This window comes from Haliotis rufescens, unplaced genomic scaffold (genome assembly GCF_023055435.1).
Source record: "Haliotis rufescens isolate VD_foot unplaced genomic scaffold, xgHalRufe1.0.p SCAF_8, whole genome shotgun sequence".
Lineage (NCBI taxonomy): Eukaryota > Metazoa > Mollusca > Gastropoda > Lepetellida > Haliotidae > Haliotis > Haliotis rufescens.
In genome coordinates, this window is record NW_025964372.1 from 20,412,912 (window position 1) to 20,437,392 (window position 24,481).

Here is a 24,481-nt window from a genome sequence, read left to right on the forward strand (position 1 = left end):
ATTTATAACATCTTAGAACTTATTTTTCCATGGAATTATATTTTGTTTTCATTTATTGATAGAAATGGATGCACTTAGCACTTATATTTGATGAAATAGGTTCTCTTTGGATCATATCAACAAAGGATTTGTTTTACGTTTTGGTTTTATTTACTTTTTGGATCATATTTAGACAAAGGGTTTGGCTCATATCCAGTTAAAGTCTGTGTTCTTTGGATCATATCCAGACAAGGGTTTTGTTTTCTCTTTGGATCATATCCAGACAAGGGTTTTGTTTTCTCTTTGGATCATATCCAGACAAGGGTTTTGTTTGTTCTTTGGATGATATCCAGACAAGGGTTTTGTTTGTTCTTTGGATCATATCCAGACAAGGGTTTTGTTTGTTCTTTGGATCATATCCAGACAAGGGTTTTGTTTGTTCTTTGGATCATATCCAGACAAGGGTTTTGTTTGTTCTTCGGATCATATCCAGACAAGGGTTTTGTTTGTTCTTTGGATCATAACCAGACAATGGTTATGATTACTCATGGATTATATGTTTGTTCTGGTTACCCTCTTAAAGTCAAAGTTGTCCTGGACAGGGATGAACTTGGTCATACATTCGGCCACAACGTAGTCTGAAAGTAGAACAGTCGTTGGATTTTATGTCATGGTGCTGTATCAAGACTTCAAAGCTGAATTCTATTAGCTTATTATTAAACATTTACACACAAAAAGTGATCAAAATGTTATCTTCAATACCTTACCGTCTCCATTTCATGTTTCCACATCACCCGTGAATACATTGTTAATACTTCACGGTCTTGTATACACAATGTTCCTACATCACCTGTGAATACATTGTCAATACTTCACGGTCTTGTATAGGCCTACACAATGTTCCTACATCACCCGTGAATACATTGTCAATACTTCACGGTCTTGTATACACAATGCTTCTACATCACTCGTGAATACATTGTCAATACTTCACGGTCTTGTATACACAATGTTCCTACATCACCTGTGAATACATTGTCAATACTTCACTGTCTTGTATACACAATGCTCCTCCATCACCTGTGAATACATTGTCAATACTTCATGGTCTTATATACACAATGTTCCTACATCACCCGTGAATTCATTGTCAATACTTCACGGTCTTATATACACAATGTTCCTACATCACTCTTGAATACATTGTCAATACTTCACTGTCTTGTATACACAATGTTCCTACATCACCCCTGAATACATTGTCAATACTTCACGGTCTTATATACACAATGTTCCTACATCACCCATGAATACATTGTCAATACTTCACGGTCTTATATGCACAATGTTCCTACATCACCCGTGAATACATTGTCAATACTTCATGGTCTTATATACACAATGTTCCTACATCACCCATGAATACATTGTCAATACTTCACGGTCTTATATGCACAATGTTCCTACATCACCCATGAATACATTGTCAATACTTCACGGTCTTATATACACAATGTTCCTACATCACCCGTAAATACATTGTCAATACTTCACTGTCTTATATACACAATGTTCCTACATCACCCGTAAATACATTGTCAATACTTCACGGTCTTATATACACAATGTTCCTACATCACCCATGAATACATTGTCAATACTTCACGGTCTTGTATAGGCCAACATAATGTCCCTACATCACTTGTAAATACATTGTCAATACTTCACAGTCTTGTATTCACAATGCTTCTACATAACTCTTGAATACATTGTCAATACTTCACAGTCTTATATACACAATGTTCCTACATCACCCGTAAATACATTGTTAATACTTCACGGTCTTTTATACACAATGTTCCTACATCACCCATGAATACATTGCCAATACTTCATGGTCTTATGTACACAATGTTCCTACATCACCCGTAAATACATTGTTAATACTTCACTGTCTTATATACACAATGTTCCTACATCACCCGTAAATACATTGTCAATACTTCACGGTCTTATATACACAATGTTCCTACATAACTCTTGAATACATTGTCAATACGTCAGTCTTATATACACAATGTTCCTACATCACCCATGAATACATTGTCAATAATTCACGGTCTTGTATACACAATGTTCCGACATCACCTGTGAATACATGTACTTGTCAATATTTCAGTCTTGGCCAAATAACGGCCATTATGGGTTTTCAAAATTACTGTTATTATGAAAATTAGGTTAAAACCTCTTGAGCAAATTTAGGTGTCATCATTGATTGCAAAGACAAGCCAATTTGCAGCTTTACTTTTCCAGTGTTATCTGATCAGGAGATGTTTACAGATGCAAATGCTGACAGTTTGTTGTGGCTTGAAGTGTTTGTTAGTAAGCCTTTGACTGACCTTGTGTGAGCTCTCCGCTGCCAGCTGCCTGTTGCAGCTGCTCATTGATAGTGCATGGAGCTGGAACAAAGGCAAAAAAAGGTTTCCTGACACAGGTTTTATGCTAAAGTATGTGGTTACAACTGTCGTAGACTTACGTGAAACTATGGGGTTACAACTGTCGTAAGTCTGTGCTAAACTATGGGGTTACAACTGTCGTAAGTGTGCTAAGGTATGTGGTTACAACTGTCGTAAGTGTGTGCTAAAGTATGGGGTTACAACTGTTGTAAGTCTACGCTAAACTATGGGGTTACAACTGTCGTAAGTCTACGCTAAACTATGGGGTTACAACTGTCGTAAGTCTGTGCTAAACTATGGGGTTACAACTGTCGTAAGTCTGCTAAGGTATGTGGTTACAACTGTCGTAAGTGTGTGCTAAAGTATGGGGTTACAACTGTTGTAAGTCTACGCTAAACTATGGGGTTACAACTGTCGTAAGTCTACGCTAAACTATGGGGTTACAACTGTCGTAAGTCTGTGCTAAACTATGTGGTTACAACTGTCGTAGACTTACGTGAAACTATGGGGTTACAACTGTCGTAAGTCTGTGCTAAACTATGGGGTTACAACTGTCGTAAGTGTGCTAAGGTATGTGGTTACAACTGTCGTAAGTGTGTGCTAAAGTATGGGGTTACAACTGTTGTAAGTCTACGCTAAACTATGGGGTTACAACTGTCGTAAGTCTACGCTAAACTATGGGGTTACAACTGTCGTAAGTCTGTGCTAAACTATGGGGTTACAACTGTCGTAAGTCTATGCTAAACTATGGGGTTACAACTGTCGTAAGTCTGTGCTAAACTATGGGGTTACAACTGTCGTAAGTCTGTTCCAAATTATGGGGTAACAACCGTCATAAGTCTACGTAAAAGTATGTGGTTATAACTGTTGTAAGTCTACGCTAAACTATGGGGTTACAACTGTCGTAAGTCTGTTCCAAATTAAATGGTTACAACTGTCATAAGTCTACGTAAAAGTATGTGGTTACAACTGTGGTAAGTCTACGCTAAACTATGGGGTTACAACTGTGGTAAGTCTACGCTAAACTATGTGGTTACAACAGTCGTTAGTCTGTTCCAAAGTATGTGGTTACAACTGTCATAAGTCTACGCTAAAGTATGTGGTTACAACTGTCGTAAGTCTGTGCTAACCTATGGGGTTAAACCACTGTCGTAAGTCTGTGCTAAAGTATGTGGTTACAACTGTCGTAAGTCTACGCTAAACTATGTGGCTACAATTGTCGTAAGTCTACGCTAAACTATGGGGTTAAACCACTGTCGTAAGTCTGTGCTAAAGTATGTGGTTACGACTGTCATTAGTATGTGTTAAACTCTGGATGTTTAGACAGTCCTAAGTCTATGTTAATGTATGGGCACCAATCAAACTGTGACAGAACTACTTACACGAGGGCCAAACTCGATCTCCCACTTTGTCACAAACATTTTCAGCATATTTCTTCAGCCTGTTCAGCATCTCGGCAGGGAGGGATGTTTCACGAGACATGATTTCAAATGAACTGAAGCCATCACTGCATGTCCCATCAGTCTTGTATTGAAAACAGTAATACATGACAGCTGCCTTGTCGTCCAGGTACAGAACCTTCAGGTGTCCTGCCAACACAGAGCATGTTTATTGGTTGTATCTTTGCTTGTTTTTGACTTGTAGTCACCAAAATTCCGGCTATATCTTGGTGGCATGTAAAAACTGTATTCACCGTATTCGGGACCGACCATTTGATATTGGGGGCGGGGTGCTTGGATTTTATCGATAAAAATATATTGTCCCGAACATTCCTGAAAAAATAATTATACTTCCATTGAAAAAATAATAAATTGCATGCCACAAAAATGCCATTGTTGCAAGGTGATTTTCTTTAAAAATATTCCGGCTCATAGTTTTAAATAAAATAATATCTGGTTTTGTAACTGAAAAAATAGCTGGTCTTGATAAAAAAATCCCAGGTCCCCACCAGAATATCAAATGGTCAGTCCCTTAAGCACCTCCCTGCCAAATTCTAGGAAAATCTGTAACTATTCTATGTAAGGACTCCCGTCTTAAGCAACTTTACATGACAGTCCATATTTTCTTGTGTAAATTTTAGAAAACAGAAGCGTAAAAGGGTTATAGTGATGATTTGGTTTAACGCTGCTTTTAACAGTATTCCAGTTATATCACGGCGTGTCAGCTTAATGTGGGAGGAAAGGCTGAAGTGATGTAGGTCTCAGATGTTTACCACTTCGGCGAAACCCACGAGTGACGGGTATGGTGCTGACAAACCTAGAAACATAATCGGGGCGAACCGGGATTCGAACCCACAAAACATAGGTTTCTGGCGTGCCCAAGGGGACGCAACTCTGCACAGCGAATCACAGCGCCTTAGATGACTGGGCCACCCATACCCCCTAAAAGGGTTATAAAGTTGTCTGGCAACTATCACTGACATTTGAACATAGTGAACACGTCTGTTCATGTCTGCCCGATCTCATAAAACAAATTTAATTCGATGTTAATGGTTTCAATAAGCACCCCCATTTGTCTATTTTCTGAAAGCCTGGGGCACTTTAGGAATATAGTAATGACATCTGGGCAGGACAAACCCATGGTTGATATAATGAGCAATGTGTGGGTACGATAATACACATTTAACCAAGACACTAGTCTGACCATCCCTGTCCTCACACGACAGGAAGAAGAGTGATGGCGAACGCATGCTAGTCAGGATTCCCATGGGGTTGCTCATTGCTTAGTACCCTGAATTGCAAAATATTGGTCCTAAGCAAACAGACTCATGAAGATCAGGGGTAGAATAGGTCTTCAGCAACCAATGCTTGCCGTAAGAGGGGACTAACGGGATCGGGTGGACAGGCTTGCTCACTTGGTTGATACATGCCATCGTATCCCAATTGCGTGGATAGATGCTCATGATGTCAATCACTGGATTGTCTGGTCCAGACTCGATTACTAACAGACTGCCATCATATAACTAAAATATTGCTGAGTGCGGTGTTAAACAACAAACAAACAAACAAACATAAGCAAACAATTAATAGGCAACGTGGGAAAAGGCCTATACCTACAAACACAACCAGACACAGAAAATGATAAAGTTCCCAGCTCTGACTTGTTACCTGCAAGGGTCCCGAACAGCAACTTGAAGGTGCCTTGACTCTCCCAAGTCAGTTTGAAGGACTCAGTCAGAGAACACTTGGAGTTGCTGAAACAAGGGACATTGTAAACATAAAATCTTGACCTTTAAGAGGTTGTGGACAGTGGTGTGGGAACTTACTTGTAGATGTTGAAGAGGTTGTGGACAGTGGTGTAAGAACTTACTTGTAGATGTTGAAGAGGTTGTGGACAGTGGTGTGGGAACTTACTTGTACATGTTGAAGAGGTTGTGGACAGTGGTGTAGGAACTTACTTGTAGATGTTGAAGAGGTTGTGGACAGTGGTGTAGGAACTTACTTGTACATGTTGAGGAGGTTGTGGACAGTGGTGTAGGAACTTACTTGTACATGTTGAGGAGGTTGTGGACAGTGGTGTAGGAACTTACTTGTACATGTTGAAGAGGTTGTGGACAGTGGTGTAGGAACTTACTTGTACATGTTGAAGAGGTTGTGGACAGTGGTGTAGGAACTTACTTGTACATGTTGAGGAGGTTGTGGACAGTGGTGTAGGAACTTACTTGTACATGTTGAGGAGGTTGTGGACAGTGGTGTAGGAACTTACTTGTACATGTTGAAGAGGTTGTGGACAGTGGTGTGGGAACTTACTTGTAGATGTTGAAGAGGTTGTGGACAGTCAAACTTACTTGTAGATGTTGAAGAGGTTGTGGACAGTGGTGTAGGAACTTACTTGTACATGTTGAGGAGGTTGTGGACAGTGGTGTAGGAACTTACTTGTACATGTTGAAGAGGTTGTGGACAGTGGTGTAGGAACTTACTTGTACATGTTGAAGGGGTTGTGGACAGTGGTGTGGGAACTTACTTGTAGATGTTGAAGAGGTTGTGGACAGTGGTGTGGGAACTTACTTGTAGATGTTGAAGAGGTTGTGGACAGTGGTGTGGGAACTTACTTGTAGATGTTGAAGAGGTTGTGGACAGTGGTGTAGGAACTTACTTGTAGATGTTGAAGGGGTTGTGGACAGTGGTGTGGGAACTTACTTGTAGATGTTGAAGAGGTTGTGGACAGTGGTGTAGGAACTTACTTGTAGATGTTGAAGATGTTGTGGACAGTGGTGTGGGAACTTACTTGTAGATGTTGAAGAGGTTGTGGACAGTGGTGTGGGAACTTACTTGTGGATGTTGAAGAGGTTGTGGACAGTGGTGTAGGAACTTACTTGTAGATGTTGAAGAGGTTGTGGACAGTGGTGTAGGAACTTACTTGTAGATGTTGAAGAGGTTGTGGACAGTGGTGTAGGAACTTACTTGTACATGTTGAGGAGGTTGTGGACAGTGGTGTAGGAACTTACTTGTACATGTTGAGGAGGTTGTGGACAGTGGTGTAGGAACTTACTTGTAGATGTTGAAGAGGTTGTGGACAGTGGTGTAGGAACTTACTTGTAGATGTTGAAGAGGTTGTGGACAGTGGTGTGGGAACTTACTTGTAGATATTGAAGAGGTTGTGGACAGTGGTGTGGGAACTTACTTGTAGATGTTGAAGAGGTTGTGGACAGTGGTGTAGGAACTTACTTGTAGATGTTGAAGAGGTTGTGGACAGTGGTGTGGGAACTTACTTGTAGATATTGAAGAGGTTGTGGACAGTGGTGTGGGAACTTACTTGTAGATGTTGAAGAGGTTGTGGACAGTGGTGTAGGAACTTACTTATAGATGTTGAAGAGGTTGTGGACAGAGGTGTGGGAACTTACTTGTACATGTTGAAGAGGTTGTGGACAGTGGTGCAGGAACTTACTTGTACATGTTGAGGAGGTTGTGGACAGTGGTGTAGGAACTTACTTGTGGATGTTGAAGAAGTTGTGGACAATGGTGTGGGAACTTACTTGTGGATGTTGAAGAAGTTGTGGACAATGGTGTGGGAACTTACTTGTGGATGTTGAAGAGGTTGTGGACAGTGGTGTAGGAACTTACTTGTAGATGTTGAAGAGGTTGTGGACAGTGGTGTAGGAACTTACTTGTAGATGTTGAAGAGGTTGTGGACAGTGGTGTGGGAACTTACTTGTAGATGTTGAAGTAGTTGTGGACAGTGGTGTGGAAACTTACTTGTAGATGTTGAGGAGGTTGTGGACAGTGGTGTAGGAACTTACTTGTAGATGTTGAAGTAGTTGTGGATAGTGGTGTGGGAACTTACTTGTAGATGTTGAGGAGGTTGTGGACAGTGGTGTAGGAACTTACTTGTAGATGTTGAAGTAGTTGTGGATAGTGGTGTGGGAACTTACTTGTAGATGTTGAAGAGGTTGTGGACAGTGGTGTGGGAACTTACTTGTAGATGTTGAAGTAGTTGTGGACAGTGGTGTAGGAACTTACTTGTAGATGTTGAAGAGGTTGTGGACAGTGGTGTGGGAACTTACTTGTAGATGTTGAAGAGGTTGTGGATAGTGGTGTGGGAACTTACTTGTAGATGTTGAAGAGGTTGTGGACAGTGGTGTGGGAACTTACTTGTAGATGTTGAAGAGGTTGTGGACAGTGGTGTAGGAACTTACTTGTACATGTTGAAGAGGTTGTGGACAGTGGTGAGGGAACTTACTTGTAGAAGTTGAAGAGGTTGTGGACAGTGGTGTGGGAACTTACTTGTACATGTTGAAGAGGTTGTGGACAGTGGTGTAGGAACTTACTTGTAGATGTTGAAGAGGTTGTGGACAGTGGTGTAGGAACTTACTTGTAGATGTTGAAGAGGTTGTGGACAGTGGTGAGGGAACTTACTTGTAGATGTTGAAGAGGTTGTGGACAGTGGTGTGGGAACTTACTTGTACATCTTGAAGAGGTTGTGGACAGTGGTGTAGGAACTTACTTGTAGATGTTGAGGAGGTTGTGGACAGTGGTGTGGGAACTTACTTGTACATGTTGAGGAGGTTGTGGACAGTGGTGTGGGAACTTACTTGTAGATGTTGAAGAGGTTGTGGACAGTGGTGTGGGAACTTACTTGTAGATGTTGAAGAGGTTGTGGACAGTGGTGTGGGAACCTACTTGTGGATGTTGAAGAGGTTGTGGACAGTGGTGTGGGAACTTACTTGTAGATATTGAAGAGGTTGTGGACAGTGGTGTGGGAACTTACTTGTAGATGTTGAAGAGGTTGTGGACAGAGGTGTGGGAACTTACTTGTAGATGTTGAAGAGGTTGTGGACAGTGGTGTAGGAACTTACTTGTAGATGTTGAAGGGGTTGTGGACAGTGGTGTGGGAACTTACTTGTAGATGTTGAAGAGGTTGTGGACAGTGGTGTAGGAACTTACTTGTAGATGTTGAAGATGTTGTGGACAGTGGTGTGGGAACTTACTTGTAGATGTTGAAGAGGTAGGTTCCCTGGTTGCCATCACCATACGGGGTGATATATCCAAGTTCCCTCTCACTCCGCTTCTCTCCCAGAAAGTACTCGTTTTTTGCGACGGTGTACCAGAGACCACGCAACTGAAGAAGACATCATCATGGCTGCTGTCATAGACAATGTTATGCATACTTATCACATGTTCTACATGTACTAGCTCTTCAGAGGCACCCAGGACATCCATTTTTCCTCTTTTTATGAGTCTGGCTAAATGGGGGCTACTGGTATAGTATTATACCAGATCTAATTTACTGCTCTTTCTTCAAATCTGCCTATCACTATCTAGTCCCAAATCAAATCTCATTCAAATCTGATCTTAGAACTCTCTACCACTAAACAAAGACCTGAAGCCATACCATTATGGGTCATGGCTGTATGATTTTTCAACAATCCGAGCGTCGCTTAGCAGATCGGCAAAGTGACAATCAGAATGTGTTTTCTAATCATGCAAACTTGAAACGGTTGACATGCAGTATTCAGAAGGACAGTTACTGGCTGTGCAACTGATTTCATCAAAATCATCGGCCATCTCTCGCTCCAATGGGATAAACATTTGAAACAGAAGAGACTTAGCCTTAGCCCTTGTGAAGTACAGACATCTATTAGACATTCCAGAATGTTCTTTTGCGATCAGTTTTCAAAAACTGAATCGACATTTTTCAAAGCGTAGTTGGAAATGGAAGTTGCCAGTTTGAAACTAGTGCCGTAAAGCTTGAGAAAACGGTTCTCTCGACTTCTTGTCAGTCATTTCATTGGTCAGTCAAAGTTCAAAAAAGGTTGTTCTGACATGACCCGTTAATTGAATGTCCTCAGATCTGTGTCTAGCGGTTGAGAACAATGATCTGATTTAACGGGACTGGTCCCAAAGCAAGCCCACCCTCATCCTTAACCCAACCTCCAACCTCACAACACCCACCCACCCTCAACCCAACCCCACTCAACCTAACCCTCACCTTCAACATTTCTCCCACTCAACCCAACACCCACCCTCAACCCAACCCTCAACTTAACCCCCATCAACCCAATCTCATTAAAATCAGATCTTAGTTCTCGCTTTCGCTAAACAAAGATCTGAGGACATCCCATTATGGGTCACGTCAGAACCTTTCATCTGACCAATCAGAGAGTTGCTTACCAGATCATATGAAAGTCACAGTTGGAATGTGTTTTCTGATCATGCAACCTCGAAAATGTTAACACGGAGTATTCCAAATGACAGTTACGGCCCGCACAACTAATTCCGTCAAAATTATCGTCTATCTCTCACTTCAGATGGATAAACATTTGAACGGAGGAGGCGTTACACATTACACAGAAAGCACTGCCATACAATCTCAACCATATATTAGACATTCTGGAATGTTCGTTTGTTCAGTTTTCAAAATTTTCATCGAGAACTGTGTCAACATATTTTTCAAGCATAGTCTGAAATGGAATTCGCTAGGTTGAAACGAGTGCTGTAAAGCTCGAGAAAGCTGTTTTCTAATTGGCTGATGTCAAAATCATTTTAGTCATTTCAAAGTTCGCAAAAGGTCGTTCTAACATGACCTGTAATGGGATGTCCTCAGATCTTTGTTTGGCGGCAGAACTTAGATCTGATTTTAATGAGATTGCCATCAACCCCACCCCGACCCTCAACCCTACCCCCATCCTCAACCAAACCCCAACACTCAACCCAACCCCCGACCCTCCACCCAAACCCAACCCTAAACCCAACTCCAACTCAACCCCATCCCAACCATCAACCCAACCACTACCATTAACCCAACCACTACCATCAATCCAAACGCCACCCTCAACCCTACTTCCACTCAACCCCATCCCAACCATCAACCCAACCACTACCATTAACCCAACCACTACCATCAACCCAACCCCCACTTCCACTCAACCCTACTTCCACTCAACCCAATCCCAACCACTACCATCAACCCAACCCCCACCCTCAACCCTACTTCCACTCAACCTCATCCCAACCATCAACCCAACAAATCCATCAACCCAACCACTACCATCAACCCAACCCCCACCCTCAACCCTACTTCCACTCAACCCCATCCCAACCATCAACCTCACCACTACCATCAACCCAACCCCTACCCTACTTCCACTCAACCCTATCCCAACCATCAACCCAACCACTACCATCATATCAACCCCCACCCTCAACCCTACTTCCACTCAACCCCATCCCAACCATCAACCCAACCACTACCATCAACCCAACCCCTACCCTCAACTCTACTTCCACTCAACCCCATCCCAACTATCAACCCAACCACTACCATTAACCCAACCCCTACCATCAACCCAACCCCCACCCTCAACCCTAGTTCCACTCAACCCCATCCCAATCATCAACCCAACCACTACCATCAACCCAACCCCTACCCTACTTCCACTCAACCCCATCCGAACCATCAACCCAACCACTACCATCAACCCAACCACTACCCTCCACCCAACCCCCAACCCTACTTCCACTCAACCCCATCCCAACCATCAACCCAACCACTACCATCAACCCAAACACTACCATCAACCCAACCCCTACCCTCAACCCTACTTCCACTCAACCCAACCCCTACCATCAACCTAATCCCTACCCTCAACCCCATCCCAACCATCACTACAACCCCCACCCTCACCACTGGACCAGGCAACTTGAGCTAACCTGTTGCAGTGAGACGTCCTGCGTCTGTATAAAGTCCATGCTGCACTCGACCACGCTGAAGTCTGGGGACACAGAGGAACACAGCAGGCTGAGCAAGGAGTCATACAGGGCGTATTAGGGGATAATACGGAGATGAGGGGGGTTATAGGGGCTAGTAGGGAACTGATGGGAAGGTATAGGTCTTGTTGGGAGTTCATAGAGGGCTGATAGGGGCCTGACAGATATCTGACAGGGCTGATAAGATGTTGATAGATATTTCATAGGGAGTTCACAGAGGGCTGATAGGGGCCTGACAGATATCTGACAGGGCTGATAAGATGTTGATAGATATTTTAAAGGGAGTTCATAGAGGGCTGATAGGGGCCTGACAGATATCTGACAGGGCTGATAAGATGTTGATAGATATTTCATAGGGAGTTCACAGAGGGCTGATAAGGGCCTGACAGATATCTGACAGGGCTGATAAGATGTTGATAGATATTTCATAAGGAGTTCACAGAGGGATGATAGGGGCCTGACAGATATCTGACAGGGCTGATAAGATGTTGATAGATATTTCAAAGGGAGTTCATAGAGGGCTGATAGGGGCCTGACAGATATCTGACAGGGCTGATAAGATGTTGATAGATATTTCATAGGGAGTTCATAGAGGGCTGGTAGGGGCCTGACAGATATCTGACAGGGCTGATAAGATGTTGATAGATATTTCATAGGGAGTTCATAGAGGGCTGGTAGGGGCCTGACAGATATCTGACAGGGCTGATAAGATGTTGATAGATATTTCATAGGGAGTTCATAGAGGGCTGGTAGGGAATATAGGGCTGATCCAAATGATCTAAGAGGGCTGATTGAATGCTACTAGGGAAATGTTCGAGAGGACAGGGATGTTGGTAAGATAGCACAGATTGATAATAAGAAACCATTGATATGGAATAAAGTCCTTCGAACTGTATGCTGTGAAACATAAAAACAAATACCTGCAGTTAACTCCCCTTGGTCAGCAGCATCCTGGATCTTGATGGGGATTTTACACAGACCTGCAATGTAAGCACAAGGTAGGAGCTGACTGATACACGTCATCTTAAAACCCTATCTTCTAAGGCGCCACGATTCGCTGTGCAGAGTTGTGTCCCTTGGACACACCAGTAACCTATGATTGTGGGTTTGAATCACGGTTCACCCCGATTATGTTTCTAGTTTTGTCAGCACCATACCCATGGTCGTGGGTTTCACCGAAGTGGTAAAAGTCTGAGACCTGAATCACGTCGGACTTTCCTCCCACATCAAGCTGACATGCCGCTATATAACTGGAATACTGTTAAAAGCTGCGTTAAACCCAACTCACTCACTCACTCTTATCTGTGAATCCGGAGCTAAATATATTGCATTTTATCATCACAGATGGATTCTTGAGATACAAGACAGTAATAAAAGCAAGAAGACAGAAAGACATGAGACAGAGGAACCTTCATCTTTTCTTGACGAAATGTTCCAGCAAGAGATATCAGACAATGGGCGATCTTTTTCAATTTATCTTCCCTTCACTTACCCGCTAGGTGCGCTGACCCGGACGGTCCAACCTTAAACTGACGGCGCATGTGGTATGCGCGATACGAGCACTACATGTAACTATGACGCCTACAGACAGTTAACTAGTATAACCTTCACCTCTGTCGGCAACGGTCACGCTTGTGTGTGGACAGCATATCTTTTCGCCTAAACACTGATTTATCTATTGCCATGTCCGGAAATAAATGTTCCTTGATTTAATGATACATCAGGAATGACCACGACTGATTATATTGTATAGTTATCCACTAGATAGGCGTTCGAAGCGATGCGGTGAGATCAGCTGATCGTTCATCCCAGGTCGCTTTGTTGACGTTTTGCAATCGGTACTGAAAGTGTTGCCCTTGATGTATGAATATGAAAATTAAGTAGATTTTGTATACGTTCCTATATCTATGTTGTAGCATCGCCGAGCAGGCTACATCATATGCATGCATTTCAGTATGTACAACGGTGAGGCGATACGCTACGCGAAATGTGAAGGTATCATGCAACGTTGCCCGTAGCCTCAATGTTGTGAATATTGACAGCAACACGTGTAAGTATTTGTCAGATATATAATAGAGAGCAATGAGAAATGTTCTCAAGAAATTGTAAGAGTAACAGGCACTGTACAATTACGCCATCAACTAGATATCATGAGACAATGTTCAAAATAAAAGAAATGGAAATCACTGAAATCTGTTTTGATATTTAAGGGTTAATTGGTGCATGTTGTATACAAGGATTTTATGTATATGAATGGTAGCTGTTTGTTGCCAAATACTACCATGATTATTTTTCAATATGATCAATGAAAGATATATATTCTTTTGGCCTTTTTTTAATTTTAGAAAGTAGAAAAAAAAATTCAGACACAGAGGACCCTATATATTAGTTAAAATACATATTCAAGAGTATTTGTACCAACTACAATTTATATAAAATAAAACAATATATTCATACTAATTGCCAATCTCTATAATGTTGATGGTATTAACAATGCAGTGTCTACATCAAGTTTGCATTGACAATAATCATATGATTGTGACACAGATAAAGCTGATTCTTAACTTCATTAGGCCTTGCTTTTTATGTTCCCTTGTTCTAAACTGATGTTTCAAATTCCAACATAAACAAATTATTAATGTTATTCTTTTTTCTCTTCACACCAAAAGATATCTGCCTTGCACAATGACTCTTATTATTTCATTTAATAACTTGGCGCACTTGTGCATGCGTACTAGTATTTGATTACACGTGCATGACTTTTTAGCTGTCATCTGTTTCTGAACTGAATATTATGCTAATAATGATAAGTAACATAAAAAAGGGACTCTGGTATTGTTCCAGGTTTGGAGAATCAATCAATTCATTGTGAAAACATATTTAATTTCTTACATAAGTTACTTTGATCTTGATAAGATCAAAATAGATTCAAATTAAATTGAGGAGATTAAATTATGCAGTCTTATTCATTTCAGCCAGTCTGTCCATTTTTTCAGGCAATAATAAATGAATGAAAATTTAAGAAAATATATACCTTACCTGAGTGAATCAGTCAATATGTATAATGACTGAAATGTGGAGTCAAAATACATATTGGGCCTGATTATAGACACTGACTGTAACATATGTAAGTATAATCTGTTATATGCAAAAACAAATAACATAAATAAATCCATTTATCTACATGGAATGAATGGGGTTTAATTTGCATTTTTTTAACCATCAGAAGATTTGATGATAAACTTTCATATTCATATTTACATATAAAATTCATATTTGCTATATGATAATAATATCTACAAAATATACTTTATACTACAGGTGTCTTGAAGCACTGTTGAATGAAAATCAGGATACTTAAATACAGCAGGATAGTGTGTGGGTTTGTATGGGAAATAATTTGTCAACATTAAAATAAATATAATGTTACTAAAACAAGAAGATAAAACTATGATTTAGATCTATTTATGCATCATGCACAATTTGTGGGGTAGTCAGTATGATTTGTTGTTTGTTTGGACAAATCTCTGTAATTTACTACTTTTTTAAGAGCATGAGTATCAGAATTCTGTAAGAAATGATGGATCAATGAATTAACACCTGTGATGACTCAGAGCACTTATAATGATGGGACACATGTTATAAGGGGCAGAATAATAAAATCTCTTATTTCAATGTATGATGACTGGTATGTATATTGCAAATGAGTAACTGAGTGCTTAATAGATGCATGGTAGATGTTCATTTGGCCTATTTCTAAAATAATAATATAAATTTAAATATTCAGATGCAACTTTAATTTTGATATAAAAAGTAACATTTAAAATCAGTTGTTTTATTATTTTGAACGTTATTTCTTCTTAAAATATTTGTAAAGGCACGGATGTATACTTACTATAAAGATCATTGGTAAAGGCCTGTCAAAGATGTCTGTGTGCTGCAAATGTTGGGGTATCACTAATTTTATTAAATTGAAGTCCATGGTAGTATTTGTTGAGATTTGAATTCTTTCATTGTTGTAGGAAATAACACAAAGGCTGATAAATAAAATGAGTTTGCATTATTTCATCGATGCAATATGTTAGCCCAGACTGACAGAATGCCTCGCTGTTTTCTGACGTAGAAAATACCGTGGCAATATACCATTTTTCATGACGTTTTTCCCGCTATATTTCAAAGTGACAATTCGTCTTGCAGTTGAAGACTCAACAAATGTTGATATTATAAACTAATAATCACTACAAAATATGTGCTAGTTAAAAATATTCAGTTGTAAACGACCGTTTTTGAACGAAGGTGCAACAGGATAACTCTTTAGCTTGGCTCCGTCTCTACATGTTAGAAGTTGTCGCAGCGCGCATTGATTCGGGAACCAGACCGGATGCGACAGTTTGGACCGTCGCTTATATCATTTCAAAAGGAGAGTTATTGCCCTTTGGAACAAAAAGATCGCCCATTAAAGCTTTGTTTGAAAATAAGCACAGAGTAGTAGGAGAAAGTGTCAAAGAGTATCTGTTCAAGCAGTGAAATTGTTCCCTTGTTTCCATTATCTCCAGGGGAATCGACTCCATGGAACAATTTTAACTTGGTAAATTTTCCACCATACATGTACACAGGCAATATTTGTTCCGGACTGAACTCATTCCGTGTGGAACTGATCATTGTTGACACAAGTCCTGTCAATTTTTTTTAACACATCCATAATACCGATACACTGTCTTGACTCCTTTATCTTGCCACAGTGAGTGAGTGAGTGAGTGAGTGAGTGAGTGAGTGAGTGAGTGAGTGAGTGAGTGAGTGAGTGAGTGAGTGAGTGAGTGAGTGAGTGAGTGAGTTGGGTTTAACGACGCTTTTAACAGTATTGTAGTTATATCGCAGGGTGTCAGCTTAATGTGGGAGGAAAACCCGAAATGATAAAGGTCTCAGATATTTACTACTTAGGTGAAACTCACGAGCACGGGTATAGTGCTGACAATCCTAGAAACATAATCAGGGTGAACCGTGATTCAAACCCAAAATCATAGGTTTCTGGCGTGCCCAAGGGAAGCAACTCTGCACAGCGAGTCATGGCGCCTCAGACGAATGGGCAACCTGTGCCCCTTATCTTGCCACAGGCTGGAATTCAGTGAGTGAGTATCATTTTAAGCCACTTTTAGTCATATTCAAGCAACATCATGGTGTGGAACACCAGAAATGGGGTCACATATTGTACCCATGTGGGGAATCGAACCCAGGCCTTTGACATGATGAACCAACAACACTTAAACCAAAAGGCTACCCCACCACCACTTATGATAGTAATAGGGCTTTGGTAGCTGTACAGAACCTCTGTCTGAAAGGAAGGATGAACCATGTTGAGGTGAAATGTCTGACCTGTTCTAATCTTGATGATGTCCTCCCTCTCTGCACACGTCCCCTCCACATACCCCTGCAGTAGCTCCATGTCCTCCTCTGTCATGTCCTCAGAGCGGGACAGGAAGTTGATGGACAGGCTGTCTCTTCGACATGTGCCATCCTCCTGCATGAACAGACAGATGTACGTCACGGCCACTGTGTCCTCCAGATGTAGGACCTTCATCATCACTGAAACAGAGAGACCACTATGAAAGGAAACATTTCATAACCCATACAGTACAACAGGAAACACTTTTACAACCCAGACTAGTCCAACAGGAAACAATGTAACAACCTAACTGATCCAATAGGAAACAATGTAACAACCTAACAGATCCAATAGGAAACAATGTAACAACCTAACAGATCCAATAGGAAAGAATGTAAGAACCTACCTGGTCCATTAGGAAACAATGTAAAAACCTAACTGATCCAATAGGAAACAATTTAACAACTTAATGATCCAATGGGAAACAATTAAACAACCTAACTGATCCAACAGGAAACAATGTAACAACCTAGCTGATTCAATAGGAAACAATGTAATAACCTACCTGATCTAATAGGAAACAATGTAACAACCTAGCTGATCCAATAGGAAACAATTTAACAAATTTAACAAATTAATGATCCAATGGGAAACAATTTAACTGATCCAACAGGAAACAATGTAACAACTTAATGATCTGACATGGAAACAATGTAACAACTTAATGATCAAATAGGTAACAATGCAAAAATCCTACCTGGTCCAACAGGAAACAATGTAATAACCTACCTGATCAAATAGGAAACAATTAAACAACTTAATGATCCAATAGGAAACAATTTAACTACTTAATGATCCAATAGGTAACAATTTAACAACTTAATAATCCAATAAGAAACAATGTAACCTACCTGGTTCATCAGCAAACAAGGCTGAGTAGTATCCAGCGCCACTTCTCTCCACCAGTGACCCTGACTCAGTTGGCAAACACTGCTCACTGACTGGGCTGGAAGGGAGATAAAGAAATGCCTGACATAGGATGGGAGCCACACATACAACCTTGACATTGGACATGAGCCACACATACAACCTTGACATTGGACATGAGCCACACATACAACCCTGACATTGGACATGAGCCACACATACAACCCTGACATTGGACATGAGCCACACATACAACCCTGACATGGGACATGAGCCACACTTACAACCTTGACATTGGACATGAGCCACACATACAACCTTGACATAGGGTATGAGCCACACATACAACCTTGACATTGCACATGAGTCACACATACAACCTTGACATAGGACATGAGCCACACATACAACCTTGACATTGGACATGAGCCACACATACAACCTTGACATTGCACATGAGCCACACATACAACCTTGACATTGGACATGAGCCACACATACAACCTTGACATAGGACATGAGCCACACATACAACCTTGATATTGCACATGAGCCACACATACAACCTTGACATTGGACATAAGCCACACATACAACCTTGACATTGCACATGAGCCACACATACAACCTTGACATTGCACATGAGCCACACATACAACCTTGACATTGGACATGAGCCACACATACAACCTTGTCATAGGACATGAACCACACATACAACCTTAACATTGCATAAGAGGCACATAAAGACATGAACACTTCACAACCCACGGACCAGTAACATGGGGAGATCTTCCCTAGTCATTACATCCTGGGCGTACCTGTACAATTTCCGTGAGAAGAGAATTCCGCTGTCACTCTCGGCGAAGTGGAGTGTCAAGGACGACTCCTCTGTCTGCCACTTCATATAGTTTGTAGAGTACACCAAGTTCCACACCCCAGTAAACTGGAAGAATGACGGACAACAAGCATGACACAACCCTTTTCTCTCACTGAATCAGGGGGTTTACACAAATGTTCAGCTTGTAAAATCCTGGAAACCCCACCAGTAAGACATGTCAAGAATTTATCATTTTGAGTTATAGTTACACACTTTTTACCATGACATATTTGTGTGTGACATTTAGATCTCTCTTGTGAGTGCCATCAGGCTTCCATCAGGTAGTCAACATCATTATGTCATGATATAATTTGAGGCCGACCAGCTGACTTGTATGGGTTTTGAGAAGACGTCCAATCAGATTATTTTATTAGTAATGACAAACATCTCCATGGAAATGACCTTTAACCCCATCAGGTAGATTGTGAAATGTTATTGGGTTTCCCAATAATGAATTCCACAACCCACAATTAGGCCTAGGCCAACTAATTTCCCAAACGAAGCATCACTATCTGTCGTGAATTATCAACCATGCATTATCTATCAGGCAATATCTGTCAAACATTATCTATCAGAATTTATCTATCATAAATAATCCATCTGGCATTATCCATCAGGCATCATATGTCAGGCATTATCTATCAGGAATTATCTATCAGGAATTATCTATCATATATTACCTATCAGGCATTATCTGACATATATTATCTATCAGGCATAATCTATCAGGCATAACCTATCAGGCATTATCCATCAGGCATTATATGTCAGGCATTATCTACCATATATTACCTATCAGGTATTACCTATCATACATTATTGATCAGGTATTATCTATCATATATAATTTATCAGGCACTATCCATCAGGCATTAACTATCAAACATCATCCATCAGGCATTACATGTTATGCATTATCTACCATAGATTATCTATCAGGCATTATCTATCATGCATTATCTATGATGCATTATCTACCAGGATTTATCTGACATGCATTATCTATGATGCATTATCTAACAGGATTTATCTGTCAGGCATTATTTGACATATATTATCTATCAGGCATAATATATCAGGCATTATATGTCAGGCATTATCTACCATATATTACCTATCAGGCATTATCTACCATATATTACCTATCAGGCATTATCTATCATATATTATTGATCTGGTATTATCTATCATATATTATTTATCAGGCAATATCTATCAGGCAATATCTATCATGCATCATCCACCAGGATTTATCTGTCAGGCATCATCCATCAGGTATTACATGTTATGCATTATCTACTATATATTATCTATCAGGCATTATCTGTCATGCATTATCTATGATGCATTATCTAACAGGATTTATTTGTCAGGCATTATCCATCATGCATAATATATCAGGCATTATCTATCCTGAATTGTCTATCACAGTCTGCAGCCATATATTACCGTGGTCAGGTCGAAGTTGGGGTCAACAGTAATGAGGTTATCATTACAGCCAGCGATGGGCAGAGCATAGTCTGTGGAAGATGATATATTAAACATGTCCTACAACTGCATCTCTGTTGGAAATAATTGTTGAGGATGTTCAATCATGTACAATGGAACACATTGACATTTTTTCTGGCGTCCCCTACCAGAATGCTGCTGGAATAATGCTAAAAGTGGTGCAAAAATCCTCACTCACTCAAGATTATACAACAGAAATCAGATATGATGATTTATAAATAGAAGTTAATAGATAGGAGATAATATCTTTTGATATCAAGAAATTATGAGATAAAGAACAGACAAAATATATGGAGCAGTGGAAATTGATGGAAGAGATTGTTGGAAGAAGTGGAGAAGATGATGTGAGAGGTGGAGGAGGGTACAGTTACTTCAAGGTGTTCATCGGGTCAGGGAGGAAGAGGAGAAGAGGGTGAGGGGTGGAGGCGGGTACAGTTACTTCAAGGTGTTCATCGGGTCAGGGAGGAAGAGGAGAAGAGGGTGAGGGGTGGAGGAGGGTACAGTTACTTCAAGGTGTTCATCGGGTCAGGGAGGAAGAGGAGAAGAGGGTGAGGGGTGGAGGAGGGTACAGTTACTTCAAGGTGTTCATCGGGTCAGGGAGGAAGAGGAGAAGAGGGTGAGGGGGTGGAGGAGGGTACAGTTACTCCAAGGTGTTCATCAGGTCAGTGAGGGAGAGGAGAAGAGGGTGAGGGGTGGAGGAGGGTACAGTTAGTTCAAGGTGTTCATCGGGTCAGGGAGGGAGAGGAGAAGAGGGTGAGAGGTGGAGGAGGGTACAATTACTTCAAGGTGTTCATCGGGTCAGGGAGGAAGAGGAGAAGAGGGTGAGGGGGTGGAGGAGGGTACAGTTACTTCAAGGTGTTCATCAGGTCAGGGAGGAAGAGAAGAAGAGGGTGAGGGGTGGAGGAGGGTACAGTTACTTCAAGGTGTTCATCGGGTCAGGGAGGAAGAGGAGAAGATGGTGTGAGAGGTGGAGGGTACAGTTACTCAAGGCTGTTCATCGGGTCAGGGAGGAAGAGGAGAAGAGGGTGAGGGGGTGGAGGAGGGTTCAGTTACTTCAAGGTGTTCATCAGGTCAGAGAGGAAGAGGAGAAGAGGGTGAGGGGTGGAGGAGGGTACAGTTACTTCAAGGTGTTCATAGGGTCAGGAAGGAAGAGGAGAAGAGGGTGAGGGGTGGAGGAGGGTGCAGTTACTCCAAGGTGTTCATCAGGTCAGGAAGGAAGAGGAGAAGAGGGTGAGGGGTGGAGGAGGGTACAGTTACTCCAAGGTGTTCATCAGGTCAGGAAGGAAGAGGTGAAGATGGATGGAAGCTCTCAAGAGTGAGGTGTTCCGGGTAGTGGAGAGGCCTTGAAGATACAGAGGAGGTTGTGACGGTAGTGGAGGAGATGCAATGTTGATGAGTTACAGACACTGAAGATCTCACCTGTTGTGATTTGGTGGCCCCGCACTGCGTCTATGATGGACTGGGGAATACTGCAGGCAGCTGTGGGGAATAAATGATAACAAATCAGAAACAATGTCTGACCAATTCCTTATATCTATCTTCCGTCTCATCCCCATCTCTTCTGTCTGATCCCCATCTCCTGCATCTGACCCTCATCTCCTCAAGTAGTCAGTCTGTTTATAGTTTGGCTGGAAGTGATTCATTAAACCTTTACAGAAAACAGATGACCAAAGATCTAATGTGACTCAATTTACAGGTTAGAGTTGCTTCCCTTAGCCGTGACAGGATCAGACAGTAAATCTCAGATTAACCTGTATTAGGATCCTTTAACTGTTGAAACCTTGCACATGTATTTCACAAATGTTGTCAGTTATAAGCAGCATTAGAACTACAAATACTGTTCAAAATTCTGCTAAGCCCCACCATCCATCTGCCCTCCTGCTCACTCACTCACTCACTCACTCACTCACTCACTCACTAGACCTGTGAAGATCCGGGGTAGAATAGGTCTTCAGTAACCCATGCTTGTGATGAAAGGCGACTATGCTTGTCGTAAAAGGCGACTAACAGGATCAGGTGGTCAGGCTCGCTGACTTGGTTGAAGCACGTCATCCATCCCAATTGCGTGGATCGATGCTCATGATTTTAATCACTGGATTGTCTGGTCCAGATTTGATTATTTACAGACCGCCGTCAAAGAGTTAGAATATTGCTGAGTGCGGTTTTAAACAACACTCCATCCAACCACTCACTCCCTTACTCAACCACTGCTTGCAGCTGGAATATTGCTGCGTGCGGTTTTAAACAACACTCCATCCAACCACTCACTCACTCACTCACTCCCTTACTCAACCAATGCTTACAGCTGGAATATTGCTGCGTGCGGTGTTAAACAACACTCCATCCAACCACTCACTCACTCACTCCCTTACTCAACCACTGCTTACAGCTGGAATATTGCTGAGTGCGGTGTTAACAAGAAACAGACAAACAACAGAGACTCATTGTTACAGTGTACACATTTACCTGGTTCCGTCTGGGCCATGGTGCTGACATCAGCACACACATCGTTGACGTAGTCCATGAGTGTGTTGAGACGCTGCTCGTCCACAACGGCGTGAACGGACATGATCTCCACCAGTCTGGAGTCACTGGGGCAGCTCTCGCCCATCGTGGTGTCGAAACACGAGTAGGTCACAGCATACTCATCATCCGCGTACACAATCCTGTACATGCCTGGAACAGGCCAACACGACGTTACATAACATGAACATGGTGATGAAGAAGACTGTGAGTAGATAAAAGGTTGCGAATAATTTCAATAGATTCTTCATTCTCATACAGAGCTGATGCTGAGTGAAAAAGACATGTCTTCATTGAAATATACTTACTGTATTCGACGTAATAAGCGCCCAGGGCGCTCTCAAAATTAGAAATAGGGGGTTCCTATTGGAATTTTATTTTGGTGAAAAAAACAGAGTTGAAAGTTCGTAAATTTCGTGGTTTATGCTGACAACCTGAAATGTTTATATGCGACATATATATTTTTCCAGGATTTAATTGCCCATAATTAAGGGTGCATATAACACACGAGTGCTTATTATACACGAGTAAATAAGTCTTGTACATGTGTACATTGAACGAAGGGGTGCTAATTGAGATTGTTCACTAGCCAATATATTAGCAAATATCGCCGTGAGCGCTTATTAGAGTGGGGCGCTTATTACGTCAAATAAGGTATATACCAAAACAATGGAATACGTCCCTGTGAAGCTGAAGAAATAGACACAAGTGAAATGTTAGTACTGTACATTGTGTGTCACAAATTATTAAATAAAATCAACATACACTTGCAGCTGTAACATAAACCTGGGTCCACTTGCATAGAAAAATCTTAGTTACAACTGATCTTAGGCGGCTACAATCAACTTTACAATCACCATACAATTTCATTACATTCCACTTGCACAAACTGATCTTAGCACGATTGTAAGATGGCTTGGACTTAAGATCGCAATCTTAGCTAAGATTAAATTCTTCAACGGTGGAGGTACAAATATCTTAAACTCGATTCCTGTCTACAGTTGTCTGCAAACACGCATAGCTTGCTGCGCATACAATAAGTGGAACCGGTTCCGACATTCAACATGACCTCCCTCCATTGCACCTTGCATAGTTTTAAGAAAGGTCCCAATTTTTTAAGGAAACGATTACTAGAATGATGGCATATATTTTTGACGGCATTGATACTGTTGATTTAGGAATTCTTTGATATTGCAGCTAGAGAAATACCTACTAATGTTTTATTAAAAGTATTGAAATAAATACATAATTTAGTGACATAAATATTATGAAAATAAAAATAAATAAAATTAATACGGCCTAATAACATAACACATAAAGGTAAGATCGTCATCTATTTTGGGGAGCTTTTCGAAAAATCCTAAACATATCCTTAAATTCATGTTTTCATTTTGCTGCTATAACAAAGGATATTGTGACAACCTTAAAAGACGGATTTCAAGAATGCTTGGACCGGAAATAAGAATAATGAATAATGTTTCGAGAAAGCAGTTGTTTAATATGTATTCACTAGGTATTAATTATATTGATCATTATTTTTAAAAAGTGTGAATTTTACTTTTGCTATTTATGGGATATTTTACACAAATTTCAAATGTATCCTCAAATGTATTTGCTT

At 41.0% G+C, this 24,481-nt stretch overlaps 1 protein-coding gene across 3 annotated transcripts in view; it reads right to left on the minus strand.

Annotated features, from left to right (window-relative positions):
• LOC124114183 overlaps window positions 1-24,481 on the minus strand; it is a 209,670-nt gene that overhangs the window by 37,180 nt on the left and 148,009 nt on the right. For all 3 annotated transcript variants that reach the window (XM_048388931.1, XM_048388932.1, XM_048388933.1), the window contains exons 45-57: window positions 22,807-23,016; window positions 21,760-21,819; window positions 20,281-20,351; window positions 18,773-18,897; window positions 17,936-18,030; window positions 17,015-17,224; window positions 12,562-12,621; window positions 11,585-11,646; window positions 8,863-8,993; window positions 5,543-5,628; window positions 3,818-4,024; window positions 2,379-2,438; window positions 553-617 (exon numbers count right to left, since the gene is read on the minus strand). In XM_048388931.1, coding sequence (XP_048244888.1) covers window positions 553-617; window positions 2,379-2,438; window positions 3,818-4,024; window positions 5,543-5,628; window positions 8,863-8,993; window positions 11,585-11,646; window positions 12,562-12,621; window positions 17,015-17,224; window positions 17,936-18,030; window positions 18,773-18,897; window positions 20,281-20,351; window positions 21,760-21,819; window positions 22,807-23,016 — 1,442 coding nt within the window. The remainder of the gene's footprint in view (window positions 1-552; window positions 618-2,378; window positions 2,439-3,817; window positions 4,025-5,542; window positions 5,629-8,862; window positions 8,994-11,584; window positions 11,647-12,561; window positions 12,622-17,014; window positions 17,225-17,935; window positions 18,031-18,772; window positions 18,898-20,280; window positions 20,352-21,759; window positions 21,820-22,806; window positions 23,017-24,481) is intronic.